An 18,486-nucleotide genomic window follows, 5' to 3' on the forward strand; every position below is an offset into this window, starting at 1 on the left:
GCCATTGCTGAAGCTGCTGTATTTAGCATTTAAAAAACCCTCTATAAAGGCTACCTTATTAGAAGGTCCTACTGTTTCACCCAACAGCAAATTGCCTTTTGCAGATGATAAAGTTGAAGCTCAAGGTGTCAGTAATAGGCAAAGTACAAAAGAATCAACCAAGAGTAAAAGAACTCATGCTGCAGAATGACCCGTTTCAGACTAACGTAGCCTATGATATTGATTCTAATTACTGATGGAGTCATGCTTACATCATTCTAATGTTGTAGCCTATAAAGGTGGGGCTGATTTTTATTACTTCATATATTGGTGGGTAGCTTGTTAATTTAACCCTGGGATCAATCAAGGTTTATCTTAATAATACATCAAAATTTATTAATTCATTATATTTTTGGTATAATCTCAATGTAGTGGAGTAAAAAGCAGGTTAAAAAAGTACGTACAATACTGGAGAAAATGTATCTTCTTACTTCCCACCACTGTTAACCCACTGTTAAAGAATTAATAACATTTTCAGAGTTCTCACTTTAGTGTGTCTCTTTCAGTATTTTTGACACTGACACATGACATCCTCCACGGCCATGACTGTCTTCTCGGAAGCTGTGCAATAACACCAGCACATGCTCTGACTCCGCCTTTATCCTGCATTGAACCAATAGCTTGTTAGACTGCATCCGGACGTCCCACCCACTCCGCGTGAATCAGGGAAACATGGCAGCTAACATCAACAGCAACTTGGACATCTCAGCATCTTTCGCTGGCATTTTGAATGAAAAACACTGCCCTGAACACTTGCGGCTTTTAAAAACATTTACGACTACGTTACGGGACAAGGAATACAGGTGTGAACTAAGCCATTTACCGCATATTTATGTGGAAACTGTGGGTGTTAGCTCATCGGCTAAGCAGCTACGTACTGAGAAATATTACGCCCAGCGTAATTTAACGTTACGGGTTCTTTACTGCTGCTATTATTCAGGCCCGTTTGTTGTCGTTTCTGTGTTTAACAGTAAAGTGAAAGTTCATATTGCCATCTAGCCGCAATATAGCTGACTAAGACGTATTCACTTCTCTGACCGATTAATTCCAACAGTTGTGTAAGTCAAAGGATGCCTGTCAAAGCTCTCTGTGGCTCTTTAAGTGTTGAGTCGTCATGGCAGGACACTTGCGGCAGTCATTACAATGCAAAGCAGAATTTGATAATGTTATTAGCTACACTTGTGTTTGACAAACTAAAATGGCTGTTCAGCTTCCTACATTTGCCCCTGGCTCGGCACCAAAGTAACCATGCTGTCATCCTTATGTTTTTCCCAGAGATGCTGTGGAGGCGGAGGCATTCTCCATTCTTTTAAAGGTCTTTTCCCAACTGCGTGATGAGCTGCAGGCTGTCAGCAGTGAGGATCAGGACTTGCAGTCTGTCCCCCTGCAGCTGCAGTTGACCGCTGAGTGCTTCAGGGCTCAGAGGAACGCCTGCGTGCAGAGCACTCGCAACCAGAGTCTGCTCAGGTAATTCGAGACACAATGCAGATAGTGGGAAAGATTATGAAACTAGCACGGTGTTCGTCAGATTCAAAGATCAAGGACTCAGGATTAGTACATGGGAGAATATGGGAAAGATCTAGGAACATCACAGATTGTAGAGTTAAAAACTTACACTCTCAACCAGCATTTAACTGTATGTTACAAAGTTGTGGGTGTTATTTTAGTGCTATTGTGCTCGATTACATTATGCAGTATTTGTTCACGTTACTGTGCCCTAAGCAAGGCAGCAACTGAACATACCCCATTTAATGATATAATTCTTTTTTTTCTCAGGGAACTTGGCTTTATTGAGGTATCTCTCCAAGTCCTGAGCCTCCTTCTGACCGTAGACTTGGAGAGCAGAGATGACATATGTGAACGTAAGTCAAAAATTAGGTGATTGGTACTTAGTAAATGTTTTTGACACTGATTTTTTTTTTCTTTTTTTTCAAATCTTCCAGCACTTCGTTGTGGGATCCAGTTCCTTGGTAACTTGGCAGTTGGAAACCAAATGTGTAAAGATGACATTTGGCAACTGAGCTTCCCAAATCTTCTATTGTAAGTTTTGTGTGCCACAGTTACAATTATGTTTTCAACACAGTAAGGAACGCTTTTTGAAAAGAATTTACACTCATATACATTCTGTATCAGTATTTGTATGTGTGAAAGCTTCAACACAGACCTTTGTAGCCAAGCTAATTGTCCTAACACTGAGTGAACCCAAACATGTCAACAGGGACCTGCTCAGTGTTGATGATGAGAAGGCGTTAAACTATGGCTCCATGGTACTCCACACATGTCTGGATGAAACCAAGGTGGAAGAACTGTCTGAGCCGCAGAACATCCATGTTGCTCTCAGGGTGATGGAGCTCTGTAGGACTCAACCTGACCTGGACTGGACGTAAGCCTGTGTGTCTGTGTTGGTGTGTGTAAAGCAGTTGTTAGTTTATATGTGTAAGGAGTTCGCTGTGTGTATATCATTTCAAGGTATTACCAGCTGTTCTCCTACTATTTGTCAGTAAAGTTTTTATTTGGTATTTGTTCATTGTCAGGGTTCTTACTGCTACCCAGCATTTCCTCAAGTCCTCAGCTTTGGTGGAGAGTATGTACTCTGGGATGTCTCACCATGAAAGGTACTTTATTTAAAACGCCCTTTAGTTACACAGAAACTAATTAAACTTCTACTAAAAGACCTTTCTCATACTGCAGAACAGCAAGTTGATGTACCCAAAAAAGCTAATACTACCTATTATGAGTACTACTTAGTACACATAGAGAGTGCAAACCTGATTCCAGAAAAGTTAGGATGCTGTGTAAAACAAATAAATCAGAATTTGATCATTTGCAACGTGTGTGTGTGTGTGTGTGTGTGTGTGTGTGTATTTTAGAGTTACTCTATTAGAGCTACTCTTCGCCCAGTTAAGAGAGGAGGACTCAGAGGAGTGTGGCGTCCCTCCCAGTGTGGCTCGCTTCCTGGCTACTTCCTTCCAGAAAGGTTGTGGAGCTGTGCTAACACTCACCACTGGCTCTGCTTCCAGTGATGAGGTACGGATAGTTAACGTGACTGGTGTATCTTCCCCAGGCCTCAAAAACACAGAGGGGCATGAACATGAAGCCAGTTAACTGTGTGTGACATTTGGAAAGCTTTTTCCAGTTTTAGTTTTACATTTTCTAACTGACGCATGCCCTCCCTAACATGATCTCACACAACATCCTTCCTTCAAGTGATTGACACCTGCTTGTTGCAATCCCCTGTAGGTCCTGCAGGAGGCACTGACAGTGATAAGTCTGCTGGACGTGCTGTGTGAGATGACCTCAGACCACAGGCAGTTCATGTTCTTACAGGACCATCCTGACCTTCTAAAGACCACTGTTGGTAAATGAAAACACACACTCTCACAGCTTCTCTGACCAGGTTCACAACTGAACTTTGTAGGCTGAATTTGGCTATCGCACGATAAATATGTCATCTGTACACAATACACTGTACTTGGTGAAACAGCCAGACACAAATAAAACACAGTACTTAAACAACATGTCAATAGTAAATTAATATACTGTATTTTATATACTGTAGAAATCAAATTTCATAATTCCACATTCATTATCTGAGTAATTTGCTGTAATGACTTGAACTTAAGTTTACTGTATATTCAATGTCTTTTCTTCATCTCCCCACTCTTTGTGCTTTCCCGCTTTTCACTCTTTGCATTTTCTCTGCAGAGCTCCTGGAGCAGGTGCATGCCATAGGGAAGGCCAGTAAGAATATTTTCAGTGCTGCACAAAACTTCTCGTCCTTCAGTGGAGACGGAGGCTCTTCCTCCAGTTCCCCTGTCATCAGCTTCAAGGCCCACCTCATCAGGCTGATAGGAAACCTCTGTCACAGCAACACCAACAACCAGAACAAGGTTTGGAATGAGTGGATGGATGAAAGAACAGAAGAGGGAGTTTTCACACCTGTAGTTCAGTTCAGTTTGGTCCAGACCAAGGGAAGAATTCTACATTGGCAAAGGTGAAACATAGGCTTTTGTTCACATTTAGAGAGTGAGCATGTGAGAAGGATTTTTTTAAGGAAGTCTGGGGCTGATCTGATGCCACCTCAGATTACTCACACGCAGGTTTTGTTCTGGAGGACAGAGATCTATTCTCAATGTAACGGGAATGCATTAAAAATACCGGGTGTTAACACAAAGGAAAGATCAGACCCTTTATTATTCGGATGTCCCGCAGTGATATGCCTTGTTATTAGTAATATCATATCCAATATAAATATCTGCCAGTTGAAAATGTGATCGAAATCAGCTTCTTCAAAATGACTACTGGTGTAATGAGGGGAAATGATATTACATTTTTTTTTCTAATCTACTGGGATCCCTCTTCTAATGGGATCTGGGGCCTTTTAAGATGTAGTAAGCACCCTTAGTCTAACACATTGGGTTCATTAGTCAAGAAGAGGTTTGAAAGGTCCCCCTTGTTTTGCTTTGACAGACCTATTTCTGAACTAAATTAGCATGTTTAAAGTGCAGGTTCTAGTAATGGGCATCAAACCACATGATCTCCTGAGGATTGAGGACCACAAATGAGCATAACATCTAATGAAGCATGAGGCTGTGTGTTTCTACGACTGCAAGCTCACAAGCTCTTTCAACACAACAGTTTGGCTTTGCACTGAAATGTGAACCATTCCCTCCCTCGCTTTAGCGATTTTATCAGTTTCACTCCATCGCCATCTGTCAGCATCTCACTATTAACATAAAGCACAGATAGACAATAAAGGGGATGGGGAGGAGTTGACCTCTATCTATGGCACATTATAGACCCAGTCCTACTTAATAGAAACAGATTTGTGGAATGCTTGTGGGATGGCCACCCTCAGTTGGCCTCTCTATAATATTTATGGATGCTGATCTGTGGTCTGTCAGTGGTCAGAAATCACCCCATATCTGTTTTCACTAAGATCTCTTCCAGTAAACCAAATGTCATTCTGTTCACCTTTGGGAGAGATTGTAATTTCAGATGTGCATGCAAAGCGCTGAACTGCGTGTACCGGACTGAAGTCCGGGTCCAGTCGCTTGTTATTCATCTCTTTATGGGTTTGGACATAATGTAAGCAACTTCAGACAATCATTTTGAAAGTGGAAAATGCAGACCTGGGTGCTTGTATAGTCAGCGACTTTGTTTCTTTGACAGTATAAATGACATTTTCTCAAACTCAGCACTTCGTCTTGTTACGGAACTCCTACCAGCATGTTTGGAGGGTAACCACAACGGCAAGGGGAAGGCAACAGCAAGCAAAGACAACAATTAAGCCTATAGAATGCGACACATGATACAGAGCAGATCACCATGTTGTGACCGTCTTAAATTAACCCACAACCACACTGCTGCTTTTGCATGGACGTGAGGGACACTTAGGTCCAACGCATTTCTTGCCTTTAAATGAATTTGTACTGTTTCTCTTTAAAAAGTGATTACTGGCTAGACTGCACTGCTGGACCAAATCTTACACTTTTGCCACGCCATAGAAAGCACTGCCATCAGAACTGTGTGGCGAAACCTGCTGGTGCTATTGATACTGCTCTCATCTATTGCTGTGAAAATGCTATGAGAGGCTGTCAGGAAAGATACTGATTAAATACTGAAATTAGCTGCCATTGAGCTAAGATATTTGTCATCAAAGGTATTGTTCCAGACCTGGTATTAAGTTGTCATAACTACTGGAAAAGTTTCAGTGATGCCAAACATGGAAAGGGAAAACAAACATCTTTACCAATCCATTCTTCTACGTCTTACTGAACTTGTTTCCTCAGGTGAGAGAACTGGAAGGCATCCCCCTCATCTTGGACAACTGCAACATAGACAGCAACAACCCGTGTATCCTTTGTTGACAGAAGTCGATGGTCTGGAAATACAAACACATCTGTGTTTATGTACATATATTTCAAGTTTATCTAAATCATTGTTCATATTTCTACCCAGAAGTCATTGTAGTCATTGTGTATCTTATTCTGGCACTTGCAGAATTGAATTTGGCATGTTTGCACAGCAGAGCTGGTGGGTGTGCAACCAGAAGTAAGTGTTGCATCAAGCTTTGATTGCTGCAGTCTGCGTGCGAGCTGGCCAACCGAACTTGTTGAAGTTTTCACATAGCGTTCACCGCCTCTCAGTGCATCTTCAGTGAACCGCATCCACTGATTGGTTGTGCTCAGAATTGACGTCTTTCGGGCTGCTTGTAAGTGCTGCCTCTTGTTTTGAAGAACGTTCAAGTCAAGTCTGTCACCGTAACAGAGGATTAAGTCAATTCTATGGTAATTATTGAGACCACAGTGGTGTTTTTGTATTAGATTGCATTTTGATATGTGTTTCTACTGTTTTGCCAGACCCCTGCCTGCATGAGGGCGGAAGGATATTTAAACACCTCTCAATATGATGCAATCCAGTACAACAGCATTACAAACACAACCTCAAAAATGACCATAAACTTGAATCAACATCTCTCTGAAACACTGGTTAAGCTCCACAAAGATAGGAGTTATTGAAGAATTTGGGCATTGGCTTGTCTAATACAGTGAAAACTCTCTGCACTGTAAGTTGAAGGTTTGTGAGGCTTTGAGAACACACTGATTTCTGTTTTATTTGGAGTACACTGTCGGTCACTGAACTGCAACCCCTGAGTCGTTCTCATGTCCAGCCCCCGGTGGGCATCCTGCTACCAGTTGGTATTAGCTGGCTAAAGAGAGGGCATCGTGCCAGGTTGTCTTTTAACCAGGTCAATAGTCTGAGCTGAGCCTTTGTCCCCGTGCCTCTCTCTCATACATGCTTGCACACAATGGCCACTCCGTCCATCTTTACATGCAGGTGTCAGCGTTTGTTTCTGTTAAGAAAAAGATGGTTTATGTGTTTTTTCATCAAGTCCATTTTGTGAATGCATTCCTGTTCCAATGACTTGCACATGCTCATGTCTAGTGTTGGATATAATTTGTGAAGGTCTTTTAAAAGTGGTGCAAAGCGATAGTGTTGGTTTTATAGTCATCTAAAATGATATTGGAGCATGACAAGAAAAAGCCCATGCTTGTTTTTAAGATTATGAACATCAGCTATTGATAATGAGCTTAGTTGTTTTAAAATAACATAACTGCCAGAAAACATGGCTAAAAACAAACAAAACATGCTCAGAAATACCAAAAGAAGGCACGATGTGTTTCAGTCGCATTGCTGTCCTTAACCAGATGCCTCTAGTTATCAGCCAGTGGGCCATCTTCGCCATCAGAAACCTCCTAGAACACAACAAGCAGAACCAGGAGCTGGTCGCCACCCTGGAACGCCGTGGCACCGCTGACTACTCTGCGCTCAGGGAGTTGGGTTTCCTGGTGGAGGAGCGAGATGGAAGCCTGCTGCTCAAAACTGTGAGGAAAGACTCTTGAAAAGCTTTGAGGAAACAGCCAGGAGAGAAGAGGCCCTCCACCCCTGCAAGCAGGTTTTCATGTGCAGTATTTAGAAAGACATAGGGTACATGTGCACACATAAATGCTTGTGTGAACATGCACTCTTGTTGTACTACAAGCCCCTTAATGTAACCTAATAGTTAAGCTTCATCTACAGGTGAATAACATGTCCACTAACAACACATAAAATCTGTGCCTGTCCACAATAATTGACAGCCACACTGGTGTTAGATTAAGCAGCTTTAGAATGAGATATTTCTATCAGAGAAGTATGTCTAATTACTTTTCTACCTCAGTAATGCTTGCACTCATGCCCAGATGGGGCTTAAGGTATTCTTGATACACAAAAGGCCCATGGGGTCCCCCAGGCATATAAGCAGGAGCTCTTGTTTTGTCTTGACCCGACTCCGGGAAATGAAGTGTTTGGGAGTGGCGAGCCCATGCTGGTGCCTTTTGGCTCGGCTGATGCTTTGTGTTTTAATCCAAAGACAAAGAGCACCGGAGTGTCTGGGCTTTTCGCTTTTCTCAGACACTGATGTTACCAGCAGGGGTTGGGGTTTAATCCCAGACCCATAGTGACTTCTGCAGTAACCGTGGAAGAGAGAATGACCAAAATATGATGTAATCAACCCCTCACCGCCTTACCTATTTCAGCGGCGGTGTCTTTGTCAGAGGGAGAAAGACTTCTTTTTTTCCCCTCATTAACGCTTAAAATAACTGCTTATCTAAACGGACATAATATTATTAATATAATCTAAGGACAGCTAAGTGTAATGCAATACTAAAACGAATAATAACTGAAGCTATGCATGTTTTTGTCATGTAAAAACAATGCTCAGTATACAGTATGAGCTATACTTGCTTTGCAGGGCTTCTTGTGTTGTACTGAGGTTCTAACAGTAACAAGTTATGCTCTCAACATCGTGTAGTGAATATCATCTTAACTCTTCACAGCTTCTATTTCTCTCCTGTTGCACAATACTATAGATCGATAAGGCATGTAGTCGAATGGCATGTCGGCATAGATCATTACCACCTTTAAACTCACAACACTGAGTTATGTTTTACACCTTAGACCGCCTCTCTTTGCGCCAAACAAGTTACATTTGAGTTTTACTAGACTTTCTTAGAGACTTAGTAAATGCTTTGCTTTATATTGAGCTCCAGCTGTGTGTTTGCCTGTTTGTGAGATAGCGATTCTGGATCAGTATACAATGCATGAAAGCATACTGAATGTGTACATCCGAAGGGTGAGTGAGTGAATCAGACCAGAAGCATTAGTTTGCAGAATGACATCCCTCCCTGCTCCTCCTGTTGCTGGATAAGCTGAACGGTCCTGACACCTCAACAATGCAGCGCTTTACGGGCCTGCCCACACCCTGCTCCACCCTGTTTGCTCTGCCTCTGATTTTTAATGACAAAATGTATTGAAACAATCGGCTGGACTCTCCCCTCAATCCGCCGGCATAGTGAAGGGAGCTTATGCGGTTCCGGTCCCCAGGATTTCAGACAGCTAACAAAACAGCTGTTACTTGCGCTCGACTGGCTGGCTGCAATGCTTTTCAGCCCCACAGGAAAGAGGCTGTGCGAGTCAGCCGCGCTGAATTAGGTGGCATGGCCGCGGCCGTCTGTTCACCTCCTAACACATTAGCACCACATCAGCCAAGGCCAGAAGTGCTGCTGTTTCCCATATCAGCGTTTTATACCACTGGCCTCTGCTATATTGTGTTTGTGCCTTCTGGTTTGACTGGCCTTCAGCAAAAACAAAAAAAAAACACTTTGTCAGGGTGTAAAGTATATGCTTCATGTTTGGGTCAGATAACGTGTTTATTTAATGCATAATAAAGTGTTGTGTGTGTGTGAAAAACTGCTGTTGTAATTATTTTAAGAAGGCCAATAAAGGCCACGTGTGACATAAAACTCAAGAGGCGTTAAAAAAGGATGCTCAAATTTTATTGGTAAAAAAGAAAAAATACAACTGTCCATGTTTGTAAGTGATGCAGACTTTGATTTCGCCACAGAACAAATAAAGAAACTTAAATTATCTGTATTTGAAGTCACAACCATCAGTTGTTCGGAGTCACTGAAAGCGCTATGAAGACAACCGGAAACACAGAAATCACTTTGATCGAACGCTGCACAGCTGGTCGGCTGAAGCTTCCGCTGTGTTACTCAAATACTTTACAGTGGTTTCCACAGAATGTCCTTGACTTTCCAACATTTGATGAATCGCTCGCCTTTTATAAGCTACGTTGAATTGTGAGGGATCATATCAAGATGGACAATCCGGGCTACTTTGGTAAAACACGTGGAGTATTTACAATTTAGGAACTTTGATCCAAAGACATAAATTCCAAATAATTTATAGCTCTCAAATCTGAAAACAATGACATTAGAAAACACTTTTAAATAGTGACTTTCTTTTCCATCTATAAATGACATAAAGTGCCACGTTCCTCATATAAAAATATACTCTTCAAATTGTTTTGTAAGTTATATAAAGCCTAAATAAACATTTCTGAATACATTAAGGGTGCTGTCCAAAAATAGCTTTGAGGCCTTTGATCCTCTCATACCCCCTTCTGTGTGGTTAGGGCACATGCCATCCACCCAGGCAGGCCTAAACCGCGCTGGAAGGCCTTGTGTAAGCAGAGGCCATCATGTGGAATTCCACGTCTCTGCCGTTCATGGGAATGTTGGATGTATCTGAACCTGATTGCACCTCTATGGAGTTCCAATGAGGCTTACATGCTTTTCTCAGAAGTCAAGAGCCCTCCGAAAAGCAAAACAATGAACACGCTCAGGGTGGAAAGTGCCATTCAAACTGACATGTTGGATGCTTAAAATAGTTTGGGAATATTTTCTGCCTCTTTGGCTCTTGGTGTAACAAAGGGCTTGGGCTTGAGGGGGGTGGGGGGGGATATGTCCATGAGAGAGATGTCAGCACAGCACTCAATAGCACAACCCCCCAAATTACTGATATCTCATGAAAAAGAAAGAAATGTGACTATGTGAGTGCAACAGAAAAATAACTAATCTATATCAAAATACGCCACTGACAGCTGATAATGGATAAAACATGAAATAGCAGAGGGTTTTGCTGTTTAGTGGCTGTAAATGTGACTAAATGTGAGTCCATGTGACCAAAAATTGGTTACTCCCAGCTGGAAATGTATCAGTAGCAATTGAAGATCATATAAGAGGAAAAGTGTTAAATCCGTCCTATAAGACTTTAGGTTTGAAAGATATTTTTTACATAAATAATTTTGTTTTATTTTCAGTGTTCAAACAGAATACAGTGTGAGCATACAGTTGAAAGTATTCCACTGCCATCTTCCATCAGGAGTCTTCGTCCATGGCGGCCTGAAGCGCTCTGCTGTCGCGGCGTTTCCAGTTGGCACGTTGCAAAAGTCTTCTGAAGATCCAACAATAGTCTTTGTTGGCTTTTCCTCTCGCGCGTAACAGCTTTGCAATACGTCGTCTTCCACACGTCGCTTTGCTGGAGGCGAAAGGAACATCGAATCCTTTCACCTGCACCACAGTCTGACGATTTTTTAATCACTCGTGTCTCTTTTTTTCCCCAACACTCTCCAAACCTCATGTTCCTTTCTTTAAAGAATTACAAAATAGGATGTAAAAATGTGCAAATTGTTGAATAAATACTTCCAAGTCCTTCACTTCAAATTCCACTTTGTCATAACCCCTCTTATCTTTGGCCGTCGTCCTTCTCCCCCCAGCCTCTCCCCACGCCCTCCACTTCCTTATTCCCTACTTGCAGGTGAAGACTTCTGATTTCTCACTGCAGGTGTTGCACTTGACGAAGCAGCACCAGTGGAACTTGCAGTTGCACTGCCAGATGCGCGTGTAGTGGTGCGTGTTGTAGCCCCGGCCGCAGCACATCACGTTACAACTGTCTGTGTGGGTCGAGGTGCCGTTGCACAGCCTGCCCCGCGTTCCCGTGCTTCCTGTGGCTGTGTCCTCTTCGCAATAGTTTGGCGAGCGCTCCAGGTACACCAGGTCTGTGTCCGTGGGCTTCTGGTAGCCCCGAGCCTCTTTGAGCCGTAGGAAGGAGGGCTGGCGGAGCCGCGAGGCCCGGACCGGCTCTACTTGAACCGCGTCACTGTAACGTTCCTTCAGCAGGTAGCCAATCTCTCTGAACTTTGGCAGGGTGATCCAGCAGGTCTTGGTGGTGCAGGAGCCGGACACGCCGTGACACTTACATTCCAGCTTCATCCTCTCCTCTAGGATCTGATCACACAGAGAGTAGAAATTAGGTCTGTATGAATTAAAAGAGATAGTGAAGAGCTGAGAATAGATTCTGTGTGATGCACACACGCGTGCGTTGCTTGAATTTGAAACAGTCAGGGGCAATTGCACAGTCTTCAAATCTGTCTCTTTTGGTAAGCTGGGCTTTCTGCGGACACTTCAACTTTCAGCACGCTGACCGGCGTGCCAACTTTGTGTCAAAAACCTGGGGAAAATAACTCATAACCCAAGACTGTAGTCTCTAATTAACTTTACCTTTCTTCAGACCACATAATGGCGTGACAGCCCGAGAAAACTGACCAGAGCTGTTGTGCAACCATATAGAATTACATTGTGGTTTGAGCCAGATTTATATTGTAATGCCATACAAATACTCTCAGATGACGGTATTGACAGGTGACTGTTTGCCCTTGTGACTGAGCTTGATGCCAACATGACAAAAGAAAGCTCACAATTAAAACATCTTGTAACTTGTTTGTCCAGAACACTGCGCAAATCACTCACTCCCCTTCATGGCTATCACATTCTGGGGGAGTTTGCTCTAGACTTTGGTTGGCTCAGTGTGTGCGGTGGTGCAGAAGCTCGGTCTTTGGTGCTGCCACTGAGAAAGGAAGAGAGAGAGACTTGCAATAATATCCTCTAATATCCTCACTTAATGCCGGGTAATTCGGTGAATGGACTGTCGAGGCTGTGGCACAACTCCATTTTGGCAGCTGCGTCTGCCAAGTGTTGCATTTCTGTCACACACGCACGCTCACACTTGTACTCTAGTGTGCAGGAGCTTTGTTTAATCATTTCTGCACTTGTACAGTTTAGGGCTGATGCATTTCTAGTAACTGATGCAAATACACAAGCAATTTTACAGAATCATGGATGATCTATGGCCAATTGAGCTATTTTCCTCTTCCTCCATAATGTTGCATGTCCTTATGCTTGAGTGTGGTGTTGCATGGTGTATTGTATATTTGTCCTTGGTGCGTTCAAATTGACTTTGCTCATGTTACCTTTCGCCCTGCCTCATTGTTGTGCAGGTTCATCAGCCGGCGGGCGTTTTTCTTGATCTCACGGGCGTCTACAAAGCGGCGCGAGAACTCCACGCCGTACTTGACATCGGCCGAGCAGCCTCCCCACTTCCAGCCGTCCTCTTGGTAGTCGTGGTAGCCCTGCTTCTCACGGTCACAGCCGCACTGGCTGAGGTTGCCTTGGCTACAAGCCGTGGTAACTGCGTGGGCAACTCCGGCTGCGGTGATGGCATAAGTGAATGCTGCCTCCCTGCTGCCTGAAGAGAAGAAAAGGATTTAAGTTGGAGGGGAAAGTAGTGGAAAGTACCATAATAGAAGTACTCTCATTATTTCAATTGAGTAGATCTAAAATCAGAAATCCCAGTGCTCTGCATGCCTGTCATACAGTCATGCTGCTACGCTACAAGCGGGAGGATTTGATTTGTTTTGACCTTCGTCCTATGTGAAGGAAAACACATTTCACATTAAAGGAGCACAGATTTTACACATGAATTGCAGCTGACTTGTCATCAGAAGTGCTGCTCAGCCCGTTAAAACAGCTGTACAATATCTCCTGTGAAACAACCCTGATGATGTCATTAGAGTTACTAAACTAAGAGACTAAACTTGAGACTAACTGGACTTTTGCTGCATTGATTTCTACCATTCTTAAAGGAACTGCACGCCCACATTGTTTACGCTCATTCTGCCCAATCAGACCTATTTTCAGGTTGGAAGTTGGGCAGAGCTATGCTGGAGCTACACGAGGTAACCAAACTTCATTAACCAATATAAAGTAATGGCCGTGTAATTTCTCCCGCCCAGCCACATGCAAAAACACTAACAGGAGGTCTGGAGTGTCAATCAAGCCTATATGGTCTGAAGATGAGGTCTAATCAGGCAAGTAAGTGAAAACACCTGTGTGGGTGGACTATAGCTGCATGTCATGCTTGTCTCTCTCTTGTCCCTCATTTCCTTTCTGCTTCTACACAATCAGCTTTCCAATAAAGACAAAATGCCAAAGAATCGTGTTAAATAATTGTGCAATACTAAGTTGCTGCACTGCTCCTTTCAGGAAAAGACAGCCACCATTCTGCAGTGCGTCACTGATTTAGAGATGGATCAGTTTATAGAGTATATATTAACTGCTGAGAGGATATTGAAGTACTCTTATTTACCCTATATTTATTAATGTCAAGCATCAGGAGTTCAGGGGGAGATTGTAGTGCTCGTACTTCATTTTAAATACTGAATGAGGCAGAGGTTGAATTTGAGGTATTCAGAGCGTTGTTCAGGGCTTCTATATAATCTCATAAGAATTCACAGATTTTTTTTTTTTCTTTCTGCCTCGTTTTATATCTCTAATCTGCATCAGGAGTCAGACGCTGTTTCAGCAATAGTCAGCACAATGAAGAAAACACAAGTGACATCTACTGGCTGACTAGAGGAGCTTTTTTTTTCTGGAGCTGCTGTGTCTTAATGTTTCTCATCAATGGAATTTCTCACGCGGCTTAAGTGTCATTCTGTGTCTGTCCTAGGCGGTCCACATTATTATAGCAAATGATACTCCTGTGTTGCATGTTGAAATAATCTGTGGCCAGGCTTAACTCAGATGTGCACGTTTCCAAGCTTTTGTATGTCACCATTTGAACTTCAGAATAAACACATTTATATTTATGGTGTGGAGGGGGAAATGAATTTATTGGCACTACAATTGGTAATAGGATATCCTCCCTCTCCAATCAGGATAATGCTGGGCCTTCGTCCTTCTCAACAGCCCTGAGTATTAATGCATGGCGTCTCTGGTAGAGGCGATTCTTATGGCTCCCTTCCAACCTGACAAACTCACTCGCAGAAACCATCGGGCCTGCGGTTCCCCTGGTCCATAACTCATAACAAACTCTGAAGTCTTCTCTCATCAGGCTAAATCCGTGACCCATTCAGATATATTGTATGGTGAGCATTTCTCAAGGCATCAGGCGCATGCAATAGCCAAACAGCCATCTCCTTGCACTGTGATTTGTTTTGATTGTACAGCAGTGCATGCAGGGTTCCATTGTTGCCATCCAGCTGCTGGAGCTGACTTCAATTAGTGGTTAGCATGAATCTCTCTGGTCTTTCTCAATGCTTAATGAGTTCACAGGCCCAGCAGGTCAATCAAATGAAGCAGTGGATGGCACATTAGTGGCACAAGAGGGGGTATGGCCCTGGCTTGCGTTTCCATTTTTGCACAGAGATGGCAAACAGAAACCAATCTTACTGAGAATTGAGGAAATCTGACATGCTCAGTATTTGAGTTTTCACGTTCATTAACAGACCTAATTAGTTTTTATACAGATCTAGTAAGATTTAGTCTTCCACAAAGTTCTTTTTTGGTAAAACTCTCTTGATAGGGAGGACATGAGGATCAAAACTTGGTCCAAAGTGTCTCCCCCAGTTCGTTTACACACCACAAGAGAAAAGAGACATTTCCTCTGACAAAAGAAATAAAGGGATCCAGACGTCTGTCTGCCTGTCTCCCGTGTAGAAGAAAGTGATTGCTCCCAGAGCTGCTAGATTAAACATGGTTCCAAACCCACTGCACGACCGCAACAAAACATTTCGGACTGAAATACAATTTATATAAGAGGTTGACATTAGGAGCAAACAGGCTTCTGTGAGAAATAAAACAGGGAAGAATGTCGACTAAAACTAGGGAGACGTGTTGGTTTGTGTGTTTGCAGATCGCGTAGGTTCAATTGAGGAGGTGGCACACCCAGACAGGCATGAAGCCCTGCTTCATAAGGAAGTCTTCACATTCCGTTTATTGCTGCTTTGCTGTGACAACGTGTGTTGCAAGCAGAGTGATGTCACACACGAACAATGGACCGAATCTCCTCTGGGGGCACCAACGAGGCCTTTTACTTGCAGTTTTTCTGTGTTAGTGTTTAAACGAAGCAGAGAATCCATTGTGGTCCTTGCATGTGGTGTTCCAAAAATGCTTTCATTAAAGCTTCGCCACCCATCTCGAAGTCTGTTTCATGCCACTTAGTCGAGCTATGCTGCGGCTTTTTCTCATGCCACTGACGACGGTTACAGGAGGTTCGAGAAGAATGAGGAGACGGGCCGATGTCAAACCGCAGTGCTGAACTTTGCTCATCAACATGCATACCGTAGCACAGCTCTTTCAACTTCAAGGACTGGGAGATCGAACCATACGGCTCACTTTGGTTAGGTCAAGCCAATTAGCATACCTGATGACACACCGCAGATGAAAGCAACACCGAAAGGAGAGACGTGTCGTCCTGATCACACAACAGTCCACACTCCTACCTCAAGGCTTGTTGTGTCTAAATTTAGTTTGATCTAACTGACTGTCGTGAAAATGTTGATATATACAGCCCAGGGATTTACTTTGTGGGCCCCTGGCCGAGGGGTTTAAGGCGCCAACCATGAACCGCAGTGTCCCCAGTTTGAGTCCTTTGTTGCAGATCATTTCCCATCTCTCTCCACTCATTTCCAGTCATCTATCAACTGTTGAAGTCTCTCATATAGGCATAAAAATGCCAAAAACAAGCCAGAGAAGCCTTATTTAGGACCCCTGGCCTCAGCATCTTTCTTCCCCTCGCTCGGCCTACCTTCCTGCTGTCTATATTGAGAAGAACGTATTTTAAACTCTCTTGATGAAAACTAAAGAAGCTGAGTTTCAGACAGACTGACCTACTCTCAGCTCTTGTCCAAAGACAGTCCTCTCGCCCAGGGCCGAGCAGTTCCAGCGGCCATAACGGAACTGGTACTGACACTCATTGATGCCCAGCTGGGCGCCTTCGCCAATGACGATGATGGCGTCAGGGCGGCTCTGGCAGAGGGCTCGCTGACGGGGGGCCAGTCCCGGGATCTTGTTGCAGATGATGTTAGCACCTAGAGCTACCACAGAGGACAGCGCCCTAGGCAGAGAGAAACATCGATTAATGAGAGGGACTTTCAAAAAAAAAATTGAGATAGCAGCTGCTTTTCTAAGAAGGAAAAAGGGGAGGACTGATAAGAAATGAAGCAACAAGAAAATGTACCCTGGTTGAACATTACCTGCCTACAATTTGTGGAAAAGTTTCTAACAAGCAACAGCATTTTTGCTAAACTTTTCATGACAGTTGACAGTGCGTGATCACAAGGATCAAACCAAATGAGAGGATAAGAGCAGACTCTGCTGGATTCATCCTTAGCCCACATCACACCAACGTCATCTAATGGGCCCTCATGAAGACATGAAAGAGAACAATAGTTATAGAATTGGGTCCAAATCTAGTCCATTTCTGCCTCTCTCTCCCCTCTATGTTACAGAAAACATGAACCACCACAGCTATTTTTAAGTTTCAGGACCTGCCCATGTTATGAATGAGAGGCATGCATGGTGCAGCAATCATTCTCTTTGAGAGGGGCCTGGGTCTTTTAATGCCCTAAGAAAGAGCTCATTACTCGGGCCTGCGCCTACAGGCAGAACATGAAGTCGTCCAATACGACTCTTTTCCATATGCTGCTCTCCAATTATGGCCCTTGTTTGACGAGGTGCTCCTATGACAAAGTGGTTCTGGTGTAATGTGTAAATCCACGAGGGCAGGTTCTCTCATCATCTGCGCACATATTAGAACATGCAAGAATCATGCAGATTAAATACTGGCTTCATCCTCGCAAGTCTTCATTGACTATTTATTACTGCTCGATTTATGGCACCATGTTTGAATGAAAATGACATAACTGCTCACTTTATGGGAATAAGATCCGCAGCTCTTGTAGCCTGTGGTCCCATAGTGGAATAAGATGATTAAACGACACAAGTCACGCATTTCTTACCCACGTTCCCAGACTCTGGTTGACTGGATATTCCAAGTTACATTTTTTCCATTTCCACAATAATCTGCCACAGCAGTACGAAATATAGCCACAAGAAAGATTAACAATGTGGCCGTTTGCTTTATTCAATACGTTAGAGGCTTTTTATTTTTATCTGTGATAATCCTGTTGAGCGCATTTCTTCGTCGTAAAACACCTGCATCAACCAGCTCATGCGTTTGAGGTGCGATCTAACTTCACCGTGAGTTTTCCCGGTGCGTAATTGCGCGTAAGGCACAGCTACTTTCTAGCAAATCAAACCGACTTGCGTCAGAGTTAAGCAAGTGCATTGATAAGAAACCTACAGGTAGCTACCGCTGGTGAGGATGAGGAAGATCTGCGGGTAGTAGACGGACAGCAGCGCACTGCGAGACGAGATGATGAGCATGGTTGCGCATCGAACACAACTGGTTCTGCTCTCTTGCGGTTTGAAAAGATAAGAAGAAAAGGGAGGAGGCGAACAAGTATATCCTTTTATCTGAAGTCCCAGTGGATAAGAACGAAAGAGCGTCTCTTCTTTCCGCGGCTGAGACGTGCTGTCTTCAGCTAGTGGAGCCGTGGCGCGCTGCGGCAGCTCCAAGCTCCGCTGTCCATGTGTCGGAGATGAGAGGCTGCATCCCACGGCCGAAGTGCGCTCTGCCACCTGGACTGATAGAGGACGGGGTGGGAAAAGAGTGAGAGACGGGGGGGAGGGGGGAGCGCGAGAGAGGGTGGGGGCAGATGGGGATCCGGATGTACGATACGTGCCACGCACGTCTCCAAAAGTGAGACTGTTGTGGCATTGGAAGGGTGGGAGACAGTGGCCTCTCCCGGTACACCAGCCCCCGGGATGAGTCTGCACCCCGCATCACCCCGTCTCCCCACCCCCGACACACCTCTTTCTC

General features: G+C 43.8%; 2 protein-coding genes across 2 annotated transcripts; one reads left to right on the top strand and one right to left on the bottom strand.

Moving 5' to 3' along the window:
- Window positions 1–695: 695 nt before the first annotated feature.
- Window positions 696–9,510, top strand: atxn10 (ataxin 10). Its single transcript, XM_076722037.1, has 11 exons — window positions 696–842; window positions 1,315–1,506; window positions 1,816–1,901; window positions 1,983–2,079; window positions 2,258–2,422; window positions 2,574–2,654; window positions 2,910–3,066; window positions 3,280–3,397; window positions 3,745–3,929; window positions 5,832–5,895; window positions 7,261–9,510. The coding sequence occupies exons 1-11, from the start codon at window positions 712–714 to the stop codon at window positions 7,443–7,445; spliced, it is 1,461 nt and encodes a 486-aa protein (XP_076578152.1). The 5' UTR covers window positions 696–711; the 3' UTR covers window positions 7,446–9,510.
- Window positions 9,403–18,222, bottom strand: wnt7ba (wingless-type MMTV integration site family, member 7Ba). Its single transcript, XM_076722038.1, has 4 exons — window positions 17,908–18,222; window positions 16,433–16,659; window positions 12,737–13,011; window positions 9,403–11,714 (listed from the first exon to the last, which is right to left on the bottom strand). Exons 1-4 carry the CDS (start codon window positions 17,988–17,990, stop codon window positions 11,235–11,237), a joined length of 1,065 nt encoding a protein of 354 aa, XP_076578153.1. The 5' UTR covers window positions 17,991–18,222; the 3' UTR covers window positions 9,403–11,234.
- Between the last annotated feature and the right edge of the window lie 264 nt (window positions 18,223–18,486).

The sequence above is a fragment of the Chaetodon auriga genome, chromosome 22 (genome assembly GCF_051107435.1).
Source record: "Chaetodon auriga isolate fChaAug3 chromosome 22, fChaAug3.hap1, whole genome shotgun sequence".
Taxonomy (NCBI): Eukaryota; Metazoa; Chordata; class Actinopteri; order Chaetodontiformes; family Chaetodontidae; genus Chaetodon; species Chaetodon auriga.